Source organism: Bombyx mori, chromosome 4, assembly GCF_030269925.1.
Source record: "Bombyx mori chromosome 4, ASM3026992v2".
In the NCBI taxonomy this organism is placed as follows: domain Eukaryota; kingdom Metazoa; phylum Arthropoda; class Insecta; order Lepidoptera; family Bombycidae; genus Bombyx; species Bombyx mori.
Genome location: NC_085110.1, coordinates 4548411 through 4565207, shown reverse-complemented (window position 1 = coordinate 4565207; position 16797 = coordinate 4548411). Strand labels below are relative to the sequence as shown.

Genomic DNA, 16797 nt, shown 5'->3' with positions numbered 1-16797 from the left:
TTTCAACGGATTTATAAAAGAGTGGGAAAGGCGTTATAAAGTATAAGTGAAACTCGAACTTTCAGACAGATATCGGTATTAATATTTGGACTCTGGTAATGACTTAAGTCCGACTGAGTCGTGAGATAATTCTACGCAATATAAAAATTATAAAAAATTACGGTTTTTTTATTGCTTAGGTGAGTGGACGAGCTCACAGCCCACCTGGTGTTAAGTGGTTACTGGAGCCCATAGACATCCACAACGTAAATGCGCCACCCACCTTGAGATATAAGTTCTAAGGTCTCAAGTTTAGTTACAACGGCTGCCCCACCGCAGCAACACTTATTGCTTCAACATTTAGTACAGAATTTCAAACGGAAATCCAAAACGAGTAATTTGAGATGAAAACTTTTTTTTAAGAATTATTGAAGTCTGAAATTCAAGTTCGAAATTAAACCCATATTTACTGAATCTACGCTTATTTTCATTGGAGCTCCCGAAAAAGTGTGACCTGTCCTTCTGCATTTCACAGAAGACAAAGACCGACTTTTGAGCCTGGTATTGTCGATGTCAATATGTTACAACTGCTTATTAAGCGCATCCCGTGACTTGAAGCTGAAGCTTTAAGAGTTCACTAAGACTTCAACCTTATATGTTATAGTGAGCGGTGGAATTTTGATCGTGATATCATTGGGGTCTGATTGAATTTGAACACAATTCGTCCGTGAATTTGTGGCTACATGAGCTATTAATAAAACACACATAAAAAATTCGTCAATTCATACCTCTCTTAATTTATTTCTTCTAAATTCAGCACGGTCACTAATACCATACTCGACTTAATTAACCCTTAAGAGTCTATTATAATCTGACGCTGAACAATGGTCAAACCAAAAAAAGAACCACTCAATGTCACGTCTTAAACTGAGAACTTTGGACAGATTCATGCTTTTTATGGGAGCTTTTGTGCGTTTTTTCTCACAGCTTAAGAGGCATCTGAAGGAGCACGACTCGGTAACGCACAGAGAGATGTTATCGCCATTACAGGACCGAGAGGCATCGCCCACAGACATTTCGACACGTCCCGGTACGCTCAAAACCCTACTAAATTTGTTATTTTAGGCCAACGATTATGCTTTATCATCAAACATCTGATACATTTTCGACACAACCCCAAATTAAGGCACTATTTTGACATTTCGCTCGATGCGTAACATTCACGTACGTAATCATTAGAGCGACGTGTGATGTCACAAAAAATAATCCAAAAACATTCCTCGATAAAGACGTCTCACAAGAGACCGGCGGTTTCCCACGACGGCTACCCAGATAAGAGTCTTATGTTTTTGCAGCGTCATAACCGCGCATTGCCGTCGGCGCTTCGTCACCTGCGGACGCAAAGTTGATATAAGACGCCAATAAATGTCACTTTTTATGAGACGGTCGGCTCGTGGATTCATGTCACGTGCGAGCGCGCCGTAAGATTTGTATCGAGGCATGTTCGCCACCCTGGCTGGTCCGTCGCGCGCCATTCTCTCACGCGGCCCCGCTTGCGACGAGACCTCTCCTCGCGCTAATCTCGTCGACAATCGACTATTAACGCCCGAGGCGAAACATTTTCCGACAATGCTCTCATTAGCCTCACAAAGGTCATTAAATCTCGGAGAGCGTTGTGCAGGTATTGTAACAACGTCACGTACAACAAGAGCGCTAACGACGTGTGGAGGATCTCGGGGTAGCGGAACCAATCCCGTCCAAATGCCATCCGTCCGTTCTTTCATCAATGTGTCTACACGTTTGGGCAGAAAGGGCCAACGGTCCGGAATCGTTGTTATCTTCGTTCTTCGATCATCGATCGCTATTATCCTATTTAAAAGCCTCTCGATTTGTTCTTAACTTTTTTTTTTCCATTTCATTCTCCTGTCCGACCGTTTCAATCCGGAGCCTCAACAATGGGCAAGTTAAGAAAGATGTTTAAGTGTTTAGTTACGCTGTTTTTTCACAATTTTTCAATTTAAACGCAGTCGTGTCGATGAAGGGCCGGAAGGTGTCGTTACGCCGCATTACCAATACTAATAAAGACGAAAACACAATGGATAATACACACGTCGTAAAATTTTTACTTTTACTCGCATTGCCAGATAAACATCTGCCATAGCGGGATAAAATTCGTATTGTACTGAGTTGATCGTATCTCTGATGGTTACCTGATGAGATGTGAACAAAAATGATTTTTAATGACGCTAATAAAAGAGATATAAACAATTCACAAACTCTTCGCTTTATCACAAACGTAATCATTAAAGTGAATTCCGGTTAACGTATTAATTGGTGAAGAGCTGATCGGGTCTGGCAGAGGGGCGTCGGTCGGACCCACACGAAGCGTGAAATCGCGGGGAGCGGGTGCCTCACCTGGCCACCAAGGACCATCTTATTATTTGTTGTCTCCCATCCTCCATGCTCGTAAATTTTCACGTCAACGTGTGCGATGATCGTGGAAAAAACGAGGTCGACAATGCCTTTTCACACCGAAATGCAGACATAAAGACGACTGGCAAGGTCTTAGCGCGTCCAAGTATAATGTCCGGCTGGTCCGCTCGTAATGTGCGTGAAAAATTTTTCGTCGTAATAAATTCGGATTGTAATGGCTGATGGCGATTGGTTTGATATTTTAGTTGCATTTTTTTTTGGTCGATCTTAACAAAAATAATAATAAAGCCTCTTGAAGAATTTAATGCATCGATCGAGACTGGTTTTGGCATTAACCGATGATCATGGCTACCACCTACAATTCTTAATGTAATCTTGTGACATTATTGGTTGTTTCATGTGGTCGCAGCGTGATAAATAAATTTGTTTATAGTCTTGTTGAAGTTTTTATATTTGTAACAATATCTTTATGTGTTTTCGAAGGTACTACGTGTGGGGCGGTTGCGGTGATTGTTTAAAGAAAATGATGTCGCAGCTCCAAGACCGTACGTTACAGAATTAAATGAGTCCGGTGTAATGCGTCGGCAATGAGCCGGAGATTTCAATGAAGAACTTACAATAAGCCGATCTATACTATAATCGTGCATAAAAATGTAAATGGATTCAGAATGTGCCACTTTCATAAGCTTAAATATTTCAAGCGAAACAACTTAAAATAATGTCCGATACCGAGAGTTTTTTTTTAATAATTAATTCTATTTCAAATTCTCATCTTACCTAATGATTATTTTAAGCTTCTGTAATACGCACAAATCAAATAAATATCTTTTTTTTTCAACCATTTGGCTATGATACTCCGCGTCGTTCATAATGATCGGGCTTAAAAAAAAATCTTTAAATTACAACAGAGTATAATTAGATTTTTTCCTGCAGATTACATTAGTTTTGATTCAAAATTCTTTTACATTTCGATTTCCGTGTGAAATCATAAGATACATCAGTCTAATGTTTTCAGGGTTGGCAGCAGTATCCATGTTATTAAGCTTATGGTAAAAAAAAAGTCATCGCATCACGATGTTAGAAATCAATACGTTAAAAACTGGAGTTTTACGGCGTAGCTGTCCAATAACGAAGAAGGACTTCTGATTCTGACGTCACAGGCTCGCCGCCATTAGAGCGAGAGATAACATAGAAAGATGTTTCCACTACGCTACGGAGTAGCATAAAATACCCCCAAAGGGGGATTCGGTTTTCTGAGCATTATATCAGCGTACTGAGATTGGCTTGTGCTAGTTTTAAGGGTATATTGTAAGCCCACACGGTTGGGTACCACCATCCTGCCTATTTCTGACGCGATATAGCCAGTTTGGGTTTGAAGGGACAGCTGCTATGTAAAATACTCGAGTCTTCGAAATCATATAGGATGAAATGGGTGACGATATATATAAAGATAAAAAAAAAATCTCTTCCTTAACCAACCACTATATGAGTTATACGATGCTGTCATTTTATAACCAGCTTCTCTTTTTGAACTTTTCTTTCTTCTGTTTCTTGATGCCGTTACAAATGTTTAATGCGAAGCCTCCCTCTTACTCTTTTTCATGAGACGCAATCGCTCAAAGTGAACATAATATATTTACGTTAGTCGCCGAACCAGTAAACAACATCCAATTAAGATGGCATTTGTTATCTTTTTGCCGCATGTCCGCTAATTGAAAGTACGTCAGTGGCCAGTTTAATTGGCTTAATGTAATCTTCACTCCTATCGAATTATAGCCAAAACAGCTTTAAAAGCGAGCGGTAATTCTAAAAAAACTAGTATTTTGGTTGAATTGAACTAAATAAAATGGAAGTGTATACTTTTTTTGTATTTCCGTAACCACCGACAAAGGACGAAATGCCAGGGCCGTATTATTAATTACTGTTAACTATCCGAATGCAGAAACTTGCATTTTTTCCGACTTTAAAAAGTATATTAAGCGGGTTTATGTTTAGAGTTAAGCCGCTGACTCGAGAACTAAATTAAGTGACAGTTTTAAACAATGCCTAAAATGTTTTATCGAAACTATTTAGCATGAATCCTTTTTTTTTTCAATTTGGCTAACCTAGTACAATGCTACCAGATTTATCGATCCCATTTTATTTTCTTTATACTTAGCTGCTTTAGCCCTCAAAACCTTTTTACTTTCTTTTTAATGCTAGTATAAAAATAAAAAGTGAAAGAAGACCACTTGGGATATTTATCTCTGGCAAATGTCACTCTCCCATTACTGTAACTGTTTTTCCGAAATCTGCAGCGGTGATCCAACGAAAAGTCTTTGAATAATGAGGTTCAGAATTTTTGAGAATAATACATACTCGTTAAGAAAACTTAACAAGGGCAAGCTCGATGTGTTTATTAGTAGCTCTTTAATCAGATGGATGTGCTCGATTGATTGAAATGAAGAAACATTGAAAAACAAATTCCGATGAAATTCCATAAAAAACATAGCAATCTCTTTTTTTTTAATGTCACTGTATGTAGAAGTTCATATGGTTCTAATGGTAAGAAGTTACCATTGCATAGACATGTGTAAAGCCACAAGCATAGCCAAGACCTTCCCTACTACTGGAAGTAAATCTCAAAATAATGAACATTACGAACTCACCTCTCTTCATTATAGCACTGGAATGAGGATTACTGCTCTTAACAGATAGACTGGAGCAGTTCCATCGATGCCATCGGAACTGATGCTGACACTCCTTGACCGCTAACTGAAGACCCTCAAAGGCTATGGCAGTTGTATCCGGTGCTTCGTGGCAAACGGATCTCTGCTCTCTGGTCAAACCTCCAACGAGACGACACGTTAGTGCAGCGTTGAGCTTCGGGTGGCTTAAGTACATATTGTCTCGCGTGCTAGAAATAAATCAACAAAAAAATGTCAGAATCTTGTCATTTATCTATATTTAAGTCGTCGTGGCCTAAAGGATAAGACGTCCGGTGCATTCGTTGTTGCGATGCACCGGTGTTCGAATCCCGCAGGCGGGTACCAATTTTTCGAATGAAATACGTACTTAACAAATGTTCACGATTGACTTCCACGGTGAAGGAATAACATCGTGTAATAAAAATCAAACCCGCAAAATTATAATTTGCGTAATCACTGGTGGTAGGACCTATTGTGAGTCCGCACGGGTAGGTACCACCGCCCTGCCTATTTCTGCCGTGAAGCAGTAATGCGTTTCGGTTTGAAGGGTGGGGTAGCCGTTGTAACTATACTGAGACCTTAGAACTTATATCTCAAGGTGGGTGGCGCATTTACGTTGTAGATGTCTATGGGCTCCAGTAACCACTTAACACCAGGTGGGCTGTGAGCTCGTCCACCCATCTAAGCAATAAAAAAAAAAAAAAAAAAAAAATATTAAAAATATTTCATTTAGTCTTGTTAATTATTAAAGGTTTCTCTTTCGATGAACGAAATTTTTAACTACCCGCAATTTCGTTTTTAAGATTTTCGGATGTTTATAGCATAGTTTTGTTTTGCTATTTATAAATAATAAACAAAGATGCTGATTTGTGACGGAAAAGAAAGATTTACTTGTCTATTCCAATACTCTAGATAACTACACATCTAAAAAGATAAAAACTTTGTATTTAAATAAATTAACCATTGGCGGAAATCTTGTTTTAGATAAATATTAAATACTTCATAAGCATAACTTAGAATCCACTTTAAATGTAAATCTAAATTGAATTTAAGCTATCATCTGCAAATATCTGCAAAAGTTTATTTAAATAATAGATAATAATATAAAGTATTTTGTTTTTGCGGTTTCAGCAGTAAATATTATGAGTTTCAAGAAAATAACTGTTTTTCAAATTTCACTAATTACCATACGTCGTGGTCTAAAGGATAAGACGCCCGGAGGTTTCGCATCAACTGATGTAACGATGTTCGAATCCCACAGGAAGGTACTCATTTTTGTGATGAAATACGTACTTGACATATATTCATGATTGATATATTGCTTTATGGTTTTATTGCTTAGATGGCTGACGAGCTTACAATCCACCTGGTGTTAAGTGGTTACTGGAGCCCATAGACATCTACAACGTAAATGCGCCACCCACCTTGAGATATAAGTTCTAATGTCTCAGTATAGCTACAACGGCAGGCCCACCCTCCAAGCCGAAACGCATTACTGCTTCACGGCAGAAATAGGCGAGGTGGTGGTACCTACCCGTGCGGACTCACAATAGGTCCTGGTGGCAGTATTTACGTTATAGATGCCTATGGTCTCCGGTGATCACTTAACCAGGAAGGTCATAAGTTCATCTACCCGTCTAAAGCAAAAAAAAAGAATACGCCCTCTGTAATTTCGGACCCTCTTCGGAAAGTAGTGCTGGGCTTTGCGGTAGGCAGCGTCTTGGCTCTGCCCCTGGCATTACTGAAGTCCATGGGCGACGGTAACCACTCACCATCAGGTGGGCCGTATGCTCATCTGCATACAAGGGCAAAAAAAAAAAACTTTTAAAACAAGCACATTATCGACTAATTTATCGTACAAAAGCATTGGATATTCCTTCTAATTGTGAAATAGAGAACGTCTTTGCAAGAACCAAATAAAAACCACAGTCGACGCATAAAATAAACTTTAAAATCATTAAAGAGCACGCCAATAAATAAAACGTTTTCTAAAAATTATTAAACTAATTGGACGCTTTATTGTAATTAATGTCAACGTAATTAATTTATTCTTAAATATGATTTTATCTTGAGCGTTTAGAAATAGTTTGTGGTCTATTTGTTTTAGGTTTGTTTAAATTATGACTTAATTATTTTTTTGGAATACGACAAGACTGGTTTTTTTTTCAATGTATTAATGAGGCATGCATATTAAGACGATATGGCTAATAAAGTCATCGCTTAGGTCATTGAAGAATGTACTGGAGTTAGTTACAAGATCAGACAAGATATACAATAGGTTAAAAATATTACTATTAAATGTTACCCTGGCAGCGATAATAGGGAACATTAGCAAAAGGGGATTATTACATGATATCTAAGTTGCGAAATATTATATTATAGATAAAAGCAGAAAAAAAAACAGTGGCAATGAGTAGATGGCAAAGGCAGTAAGTACTTGAACGTGAATTCGTCGAATATTGTATGCATCTTCAGCCCTTTGTTGCCCACAGCTGGACATAGGCCTCCCTTGTTTTATGCCATAATGTTCGATCTTGTTTCAAGATTCAATATTTAAATTCTTAAATATTTTGATATCTATGTACTCCGATAACGATTTAAACAAAGATTTAGAGCCATTCGCAAACAGCTTTTATTAATTTCAAATGCCGTTAATACAATTTGAACATTTATTATATCTCTAAATTAGATCACAGAATATTCACTATTCTATTGACAGAAGCTAACAACCTATATAAAGTGAAACTTATTCAATCGAAATCTCGAAAACCTTATAAAATAAGTAAATTAAAATGAAACTAGTAGTAAAATTAGTAACTATCTAGGTACTTTCATTTTGATCTACTTATCTAAAGGATTTATATTTTTAAGCTATTGCATAGCTTTTATGGCAGGCTATGAGTGCGGGGACCGAATCAGAAAATTCCGTAACGAAAATAAAAATTAACACCCCTCACTCCGCCTACCACGTAGCTCGCGTTCAACACATTCACACATTGCGCTTGTGTAGTGTTTGTGAATAAGCGCGCGGAGTGACGTCGGACTGCATGCGCATCATGAAAAGTCTGCCCATCTCTCTCGCGCGTTCTAGCTCATGAGTGTGAAGGGGACAGTTAATGTTTTGCTTTTGTTAATGTTTATAAATATAGCGTAGTCTTAATTTAATATTGTTTTAAAATTAAATTATTATTGTCTAATTATAGTTGCAGAAGTTGATAGAAAATGCTATGCAATAGCTTTACCGCGGCAGTCCCCGAGTGCCACACGTGTTTTTATTCTTAGTTTTTTGTTGCTGTTATAGTCTGTCTTACTTGTTACAAATACGTTATTGTTTTTTTTTAAATATGATTTATAATTATTTTTTTCAGAAGGTACCTCGTTAAGTGATTTGAATCCCTCAATGCTTATTTTCGATTTTCCATATATCGTGTTGACGGTAGTTTGATTTTGTTCCTTTCTAGTGGCGAATATTTTTATCATTGTATGCTTGTGTGATGTCTGAATTAATTATATTTGTAAGTAGCTTAATCATTTAAACTAAATATAAAAACAACTTTAAAATTGCAAAGATTTTACATTATTTTTTCTTAGATTCTATTAAACAAAGTGTACAAAGTGCGTGTTACATCAAACAGTTTAGTCTAAATATCACACGGCAAACACAAAACAAAGATTAACATTATGAATTATTTTACTATTTTGAGTCACACCATGAGAACGAGTACGTAGGTATAATAACAGAAGAATTATGGCATATATCAGTGAATCTCGTGTGAGACGCGTTGATCTGATGGAAAACACGAAACGTGACCAGACATGTCTTTTTTTTATTTTAGTCTTTGACACTTCCTGTATACGTTCTAATAGTGAAATGAGCGCGAGCAATGTCATAAATTGAGATAAACATTTACATAAAGTGGCGTCCGCGTACATCCGTTTTTTGTTTTCCGTTCGATTTTATTTTGTAGTAAGTATTCAAGAAACGGCCGAAATTGGTACTTGAAGAAATTGTATCGATGATAATTATGAGTGTTTATTTTTATTTTGTGAGCGATCTGCTTACGGTTCACGGCTCGCCTATAATATGTTACATAGGGGTTTGGGAGCTATAGATGTTCAAACTTGAATACCGCCGCAACTATTGCATAGTCACGTGACTATGTATGCAATATCATCACTATTCACATATTACTATCCATATATATAAACGTCGCTGTGTGTACCTACGTGTTTACGTGCTGCCGGTAACGGCTGGACCGATTTCACTGAAATTTTCAAGAAATCTTTAGATGGCCCTAGTGAGTGATCCTGCGCAGAAAGACAGCAATCAGGTTATAGTCGAATCAAAGATCAGCCAGAAAAGGCGGGAATGACTAGTTTATAAGATTGGCGGTGGATCCCCGTGAGCTCATCACATACTGGCTCTGTTACGCTGTGATAAACCCATAGGTAACCAGCATACAGCATAAGTAGGGGAAAAAATGCAATTTATAGCATCATAATCGTCACTCGACTTGAAACATGAATTAAAAATGCCAAATATACATCGGCCGTCTCAGTCTAAAAAGAGATCGACAAGAAAGCCGATATTGATTTTATTTTTGAACTTATGTAATACTCGGACGTGTCACTATGGAAGTACTAAGTACAAGGCGTGGCGCGCTCTATATAATTTCGTACAAATATACATTTCTTATCATCAACCTGTACCGAGCACAAACGAGAGAACATTTCATTTGTATACAGACAATGTTTGAAACTAGAAATAGGTTTTTGTATAGAGTTCCGTATCAATATATATTTTTTTCTCCTAACTACGTCGAAAGATCGGTTTTCCTCCCGCTGTAAAGGGAAGAAAATCTAACTTTTCCGCCCTGGGTACAAGTGCGCATGCGCGTTAGTGTCTACGTCTGCTCTCGCGCAACTAAAATTCTCCGCCATTGTTGTGCTCGGGTAATTTGCAATATTGCGTTTAGTGTTTTTACAATGTCGAACTTTCGGCCGAAATGTCCTACTTTTCTCCCTTGGTGCACGTACTATGAATATTAGATAAAAATTGGTTACAGCTATTTATTATCTTCTTCTTCTTCTATATATATAAAAATGAATTGCTGTACGTTAGTCTCGCTAAAACTCGAGAACGGCTGCACCGATTTGGCTAATTTTGGTCTTGAATTATTTGTGGAAGTCCAGAGAAGGTTTAAAAGGTAGATAAATATGAAAATGCTCGGAATTAAATAAAAATAACAATTTTGTTTTTCCTTTGATATGTTCCCCGTCGGATAGATAACTTTTGTTTGTGTTAAGTTTATTTTATAGAAAAGTTTAGGTCTTTTATTTATCGATTGAGGCACTACAAAGTCTGCCAGTTCAGCTAGTTGTTTATAAAAAATCTTAAGGCTAGTCCTAAACTCATTACTGTTAGCAACTTGGTAGCAATGACTGTGGAATGCAGTTGTATTAAAGATCTTTGTTCCACTAAAGAGTGGGAGAGAGAATAAACTTAATTTAACACAAAAGCATAATTAATATTGAAAATCAGACAGCAGACAGTAATAATTTGTACAATAAGCCCTAAGATGCGGTGATTTAAACAATATTCAGAGTGATCAATTCAAATAGACCAAACATTTAAGCGCTTTATTGACCTCTTGTGAGTCCGGGCGGGTAGATACCACCACCCTGCCTATTTTTGCCGTGAAGCAGTAATGCGTTTCGGTTTGAAGGATGGGGCAGCCGTTGTAACTATATGTGAGACCTTAGAAATTATATCTCAAGGTGGGTGGCGCGTTTACGTTGTAGATGTCTCTGGGCTCCAGTAACGACTTACACCAGGTGAGCTATGAGCTCGTCCACCCATCTAAGAAAAAATAATAATAATATTATATACATACAATATACTAACTAGTAAACTCATAATGCATCGAACCATAATTTTAGTCATTCCATGATTCCTTCGCAAAAGAAACGGTTAAAAGACTGCCTTACCAACTCGTGCGGACACCAGTACTTCAAGTGGGTTTAATACTACTACAGGTGATAATGATTTTAAATTTGTTGCAACAAGAATGGAATGCGTATGTATATTTAAATTTTCTGATTACATTCCGGAAAATACGAAATCATTATTTTAGATTCTCTTTGACTCTAGACTTTACTTGTCCAAAATAATACATTAGTATTTTTTTATTGCGTCATTATCGAATTCACAATTTTTTTTACTACCTATTCGTTGGTAAGAAGCTATATCATGTACGCCCGGATGGTTAGGTGAGCTCACGGGCTCAACCTGAGATGATTTGCTAACACTAGCCTTAGCAAGAGCAGTGCTTCGCAGAATTTACCACTAGATTGGAATCGCGACCCACTGAGAAGAACCTGCGAGTAACTCACTGGGCTGTGAACTTACAGTCTACCTAGTATTCAGTTTTTTATCAGAATCCATGGACATCACAGCTTGAATGTGTCAACCTATGTAACATGAGATCGAATATATGCAGACCAAGGTCAATGAACTTGTGAGACGTCAGGACTAATAGTGACGAGACTTGTAATATTTATCACATTTCAAGCTGGTATGAAAGCTTCATTATATGACATAAAGCTTCATGCTCGTCGTTTGTGAGCCAATAAAAATTTTTGGACGCGGAACCCCAACGATTGTAAGAACTAACAAAAGTTAAACACAGTTTTCCGGCTTTACATAACTGTGAGTTATCGCATCTTCCCACGGTCGCCGGTATGCGAGTACTTAATTCGATGAACTGCACTGCTGTTAATGTTCCAACAGGATCTAAGTTATTAATTGTTTACGTAATTACTACAAGCTTACAGCCTTCTTTAAAGTCACATAAGTGAGAAGTCTGAAATCTCGGTTGGGGCGTTACGTACCTAGTAATCTGCCTTAGTTTTACTTATACTCCATCTTCTTAACTGGCGCCATGTCGATTTCGTTTTTAGTTAAAGATGGCGCGAAACTTTCTTATTCAAAATCATACCAAAAATTTTTGGACAATGTTCGAAATTTAAATTAAATATGACAGAAATGATGGCCTCTTTTTGACTAAATAAAAACATTTTAAAAAGCAAAAAAAATCAAAATCTTCTTATTCATCTATAAATTTAATATCAATAATTCCTAAGTAAATTGAAGAACATAAATAGACAGACGAAACTGTTCTTTATTTTAATTTATTTTATGTACCTACTATTTATAAAAACATCTTTCCGATGTGAGACTATTTTATGTGAAGCAGAAATGAAAATTAACGTGATAATTATTGTAAAGATTTTCCTAAGGCATATAGAATGACTTAGAACGAACATAAAAATAAATATTCAAACGAATCTCTCATTCGAAGTACCTACATTCTTCTGCGTTCTTCTAATATTCATGGCGTCGTACAAGAAATTTCTCGTACATCAATTAAACGGGTATAACGTTTGAAAAAAAAAACTTTTAAAACGATTCGTTACGATCATTACCATTCCGATTAAATATGGAATACGTTCTGAGATTAGTGGAAGTCGGCTAACGGCCGCGAACAGGTCTTTAAACCCGAATGATCCAATTAAAATCGCCGCAAAACTTAATAATTGCTTTAAAAATACCGCGTGGCAAGATAAAAACAATAATTTCGTTCTTCAAGAATAACGACGCGAGGCTAAAAAAAAAAAAAATTTAAAAATAATAAATCCGAAGTTGCCGCTCCGATGAAATGCGGTGATATTCATTCAGTAAAGTTATTTCAATACAAATTACAGCTACTTGCGTTGCTTCACTCCGCGTGCCGACAATTCTGCAAATATTTTACTCTTCTCTAACACTCGGGATTCGAAATGCCAGCTCGTGTGGTCGTAGAAGCGAAAATCAGCCTTAATAATTACGGCAGAAACACGAGAATCCTGGGCGTTTCACGGCAATTTAAGATGTTTTTATTGTGGTTACGACCGACTTGATTGAAATTCCGTGTACCATTAACGTATATGTAGTAGATGGTAGCTATTTATTATATTACCCGGTAAAGAGTTATGTACTATGTACAAGCTCAAGATGAAGTGTCTTGCGACTCACAAATAATCGAAACAGTAAGAAAAAAAAACGGGTAATATTAGTCAAAATTTTGTTCACAAAGGGTATCTGAAACCCAACTTTTTTATTATTTTATGGCATCTTTTATCTTTTACCGGGTCCAGATTTTAGTTCGGAGTCGCTACCTGTATCAAAGCTATTTCGTATCCGAGATCTGAGTGAACTTGTTTTTATCTCAATCTTGTGTTTCCCACATCAACAACACAAGAGAAAATCATAACTTCTCTTTTTTCGATATGGAATTTTTGTTTATTACTATTTTCTGTTTATTTATTATTTAGATGTTAGAAAATAAATGTTGATGAGTGCGAAAGATACTTGTCACTTCAGTTTTATATCTAAAGGATACGTAAATAAGTACCTATATCGAAAAACTTTAACATTAAGATATTCGTTACACAGTTTTAAAGAAAACACTAAAATTAATAAAGAAGTAAATACTAGTTGTTTAAATTAAAATTAATATGTAATAAGTCCAAATTTCAAAATATTTTTCGTTCACTTTGACAAACATCACCGATGCTATGTTGATTTATCCCCGCATTTTAACTATTTGCATGCAGGTTCAAGAATTTAATTTATTAATGAATTAATAAAATTTTGCCGCACATCACTAGTACATCTCAGCACTAGTTAGTTTTTTAAGGCAAGTATCAGTCGTCTTCTTGATAGATAAAGTATCAATGAGTGTCAGCTCGAATAGAAACCTTGTTCCAATGAAATAGGAAAAAAAAGAGCGAAAATGTACTGAAGCACTCGAAATACCTAAATACAGTTCATCATTACGCTACTAGAAGAAGTAAAATATTCAAAGTAGTGTAGTCAGTACATCAATTATTCGACGAACAGGAGTTGTCGTGGTTCGTTCACACTCCCCGTGCGTCCGCATTAACATACCGCGCGAGTAAATCTCCCCGCTATTGGGTGGGCCGGAACGATTGTCACCTTTTAAATTTGCATTCATTACCATTCATTATTCCGAGCGTGTCATTAACTGATAATAATATAAAGTGCGATTATACATGCCGATGTTTTGTTAATTTTTCTTTATTCTGTAGTCGCTGGTGCTGTGCAACTTGTTGAACACGGTTACATTTTACTTTTATTATTTTAGACGACTGAAATTTTACTGATTGATTGATTTTTTTACTGGTGGTAAGACCTCTTGTGAGTCCGCGCGGGTGGGTACCATCGCCCTGCCTATTTCTGCAGTGAAGCAGTAATGCGTTTCGGTTTGAAGGGCGGGGCAGCCGTTGTAACTATGTAACTATACTGAGACCTTAGAACTTGTATCTCAAGGTGGGTGGCGCATTTACGTTGTGGATGTCTATGGGCTCCAGTAACCACTTAACACCAGGTGGGCTGTGAGCGCGTCCAACTATCTAAGAAATAAACGGCCCACCCGGTGTTAAGTGGTTACATAAGCCCATAGAAATCTACAACGTCAGTCCTGCCACACTCCTTGGGAAAAGAGTTGTAAGTTCTCAGTTTTAAGAGTACATTCCATTAAGGGCTTTTTAAAATTGTTCCGTAATATTAATCATAAGTGAAGAAAATGTTATTACTACTTCAGTTTTTGGTGGCAGGCAATGGAATATTTAATAAAAGTGAACTTCAATGAATTGAATTAAAAACATTTTTTCAAATATCTAAACTATTAGCATATCAAAAGATTGTGTAATGTGAACGTATCTTTATGCTGGAATCATTGTAATCGCGTACTTAGCCTCGTTTTGCATGATTAGGCGTCGTAATGTTTTCATTTTGTGTTCATTGTGAACGCCCCTGTTTGTCATGGGCTGGTTCTTTGTGACGTCAGTACTGGGCTTAGGGTTGTCGTTCTATTCACTAACAATATGATTCCAGTTTTTTTTAACATGTCGTTAAAAAGTTAATACTAAAACTGAGTAATAAATGTGGATTGAGATAAATGTTGTATGTTGTTTTATTTATTATAGCGACCCGCCCTCGCTTCGCTTCGGAAACATTAAAACACACATGAAACCAAAAAAAATAAATAAAAAAAAAATAAAAAAAAGTAGCCTATGTTCATCAGGGACAATGTCGGCTTCTAATGGAAAAAGAATTTTTCAAATCGGTCCAGTAGTTTCGGAGCCTATTCGAAACAAACAAACAAACAAATCTTTCCTCTTTATAATATTAGTATAGATATAGATTTCTGTTGGTATTTTTCTGGAAGCCAAACCACGCCTTTCTTAGAATTTAAAATATTTCAAATTAAAGATTTAATAACTTTGTTAAGCTATTTATCCATTGTATTCTATGGATTTTTTTACGATGTAAATTTCACATGTGGTATTTCATTAAGGTGCGCTTTTCAATTCACTGATTATGTTTAAATCATGTTTTGATAGATATCCAAAATGCTTTTTTTATATTGGAAATAAGAGTTATAAATAAGCGACACTGTTTTTGGTCTGAAAAAACTAACAATCGATTTTAATGACGTATGTAGATTACTTTAACTTTTATATTGAGAATGTTCTGGAAATAATAATTTATGACGCTTTTATTAAATTTTCAATATTAATGGCTGCCATCACATATTTTAGATCGGATTTAACAAAACATTAATCGTTTCTTTCACTGTGTCCAGTTACTGAGTGAATTAAATACGTTATATAAATCACGGGTCCTCATTAAGGAACTCACCTTGCCATATTGAGTAAAAGAAACAGCAAAAAAATTACGGCCGCATGGAATGTCTCGGTCATTCTGTGTTCCCCAAGAAAAAATATTTTTTTCATGTTGGCAACACCACTTGTCTTTTTCGCGGGCTCATTTTAACTTGTCACTTCGCTGTCGACCGGTGAGATTTCGACACTGCGCACTTTACATTCACTGTTGCCTTCGCATCGTTACCGATACTATGGTTTTCATATTAAAAAAAAAAAAAAACTGCCAATTAAGCAAAACCGATAAGGATTTTGTGTGTTCCGTTGTGTTACAGTTCACGGTGTGTTTGTTATTCGCATTTGTTTAGTTCGGTTGTTGTGACCGATTTGTCGGCTCGATGCCGTCGGTTGTTGTAGCGCGTTCGGTCTCGCCTGGCGTTGCGTCAAGCGCGTGGGACGCAAGGCGTGCTCCTCGCGCCGCCCAGACGCCGACGAAAAAACTAGAGGGGCGTCTTCGGACGGCCCCACCTACTCGCTATATCCTCGCGCACATTTATTATTATTTCGGCAAAGTTTCGATGTTATTGGTGATACGCGGTCGTCTGCACACAATGAACTCTCGTTAGACAGTGACGCTGTGGACGCGATCCCTCTGCCTATAAAACGTCGCCCCCGTTCTATTGTTCCCGGTCACGAGACGCGTTCCCGTGGCACATGTCAAGGGATTCGGACATCGTTTGGAGCAGGCATTGAATGCACTTAAAACCAATACCGATCGACAAAACTTAGTTAAAAGTGGAAAGTAATCACGGATAAGGGAAACCACACCAATGAAAAAAACCTTTAGAATTTTAGGAATTACATTCTCGTATGTATCAGTCATACAGTTGATGCTAATAACATGGAAATTCCCAAATATGTTTTATTGGAATACGAATAAAAACTTCAATGATGACATTTGTTATTGATT

The 16797-nt window shown here is 36.8% G+C and overlaps 1 protein-coding gene across 1 annotated transcript in view; it reads right to left on the bottom strand.

The window, feature by feature from the left end:
• LOC101741036 (protein Wnt-10b) overlaps nucleotides 1-16573 on the bottom strand; it is a 42467-nt gene extending 25894 nt beyond the window's left edge. The window contains exons 1-2 of the mRNA XM_038010689.2: nucleotides 15865-16573; nucleotides 5061-5308 (exon numbers count right to left, since the gene is read on the bottom strand). Of these exons, the coding sequence (XP_037866617.1) occupies nucleotides 5061-5308; nucleotides 15865-15959 (343 nt within the window). The 5' untranslated portion in view covers nucleotides 15960-16573. The remainder of the gene's footprint in view (nucleotides 1-5060; nucleotides 5309-15864) is intronic.
• Nucleotides 16574-16797: the final 224 nt, after the last annotated feature.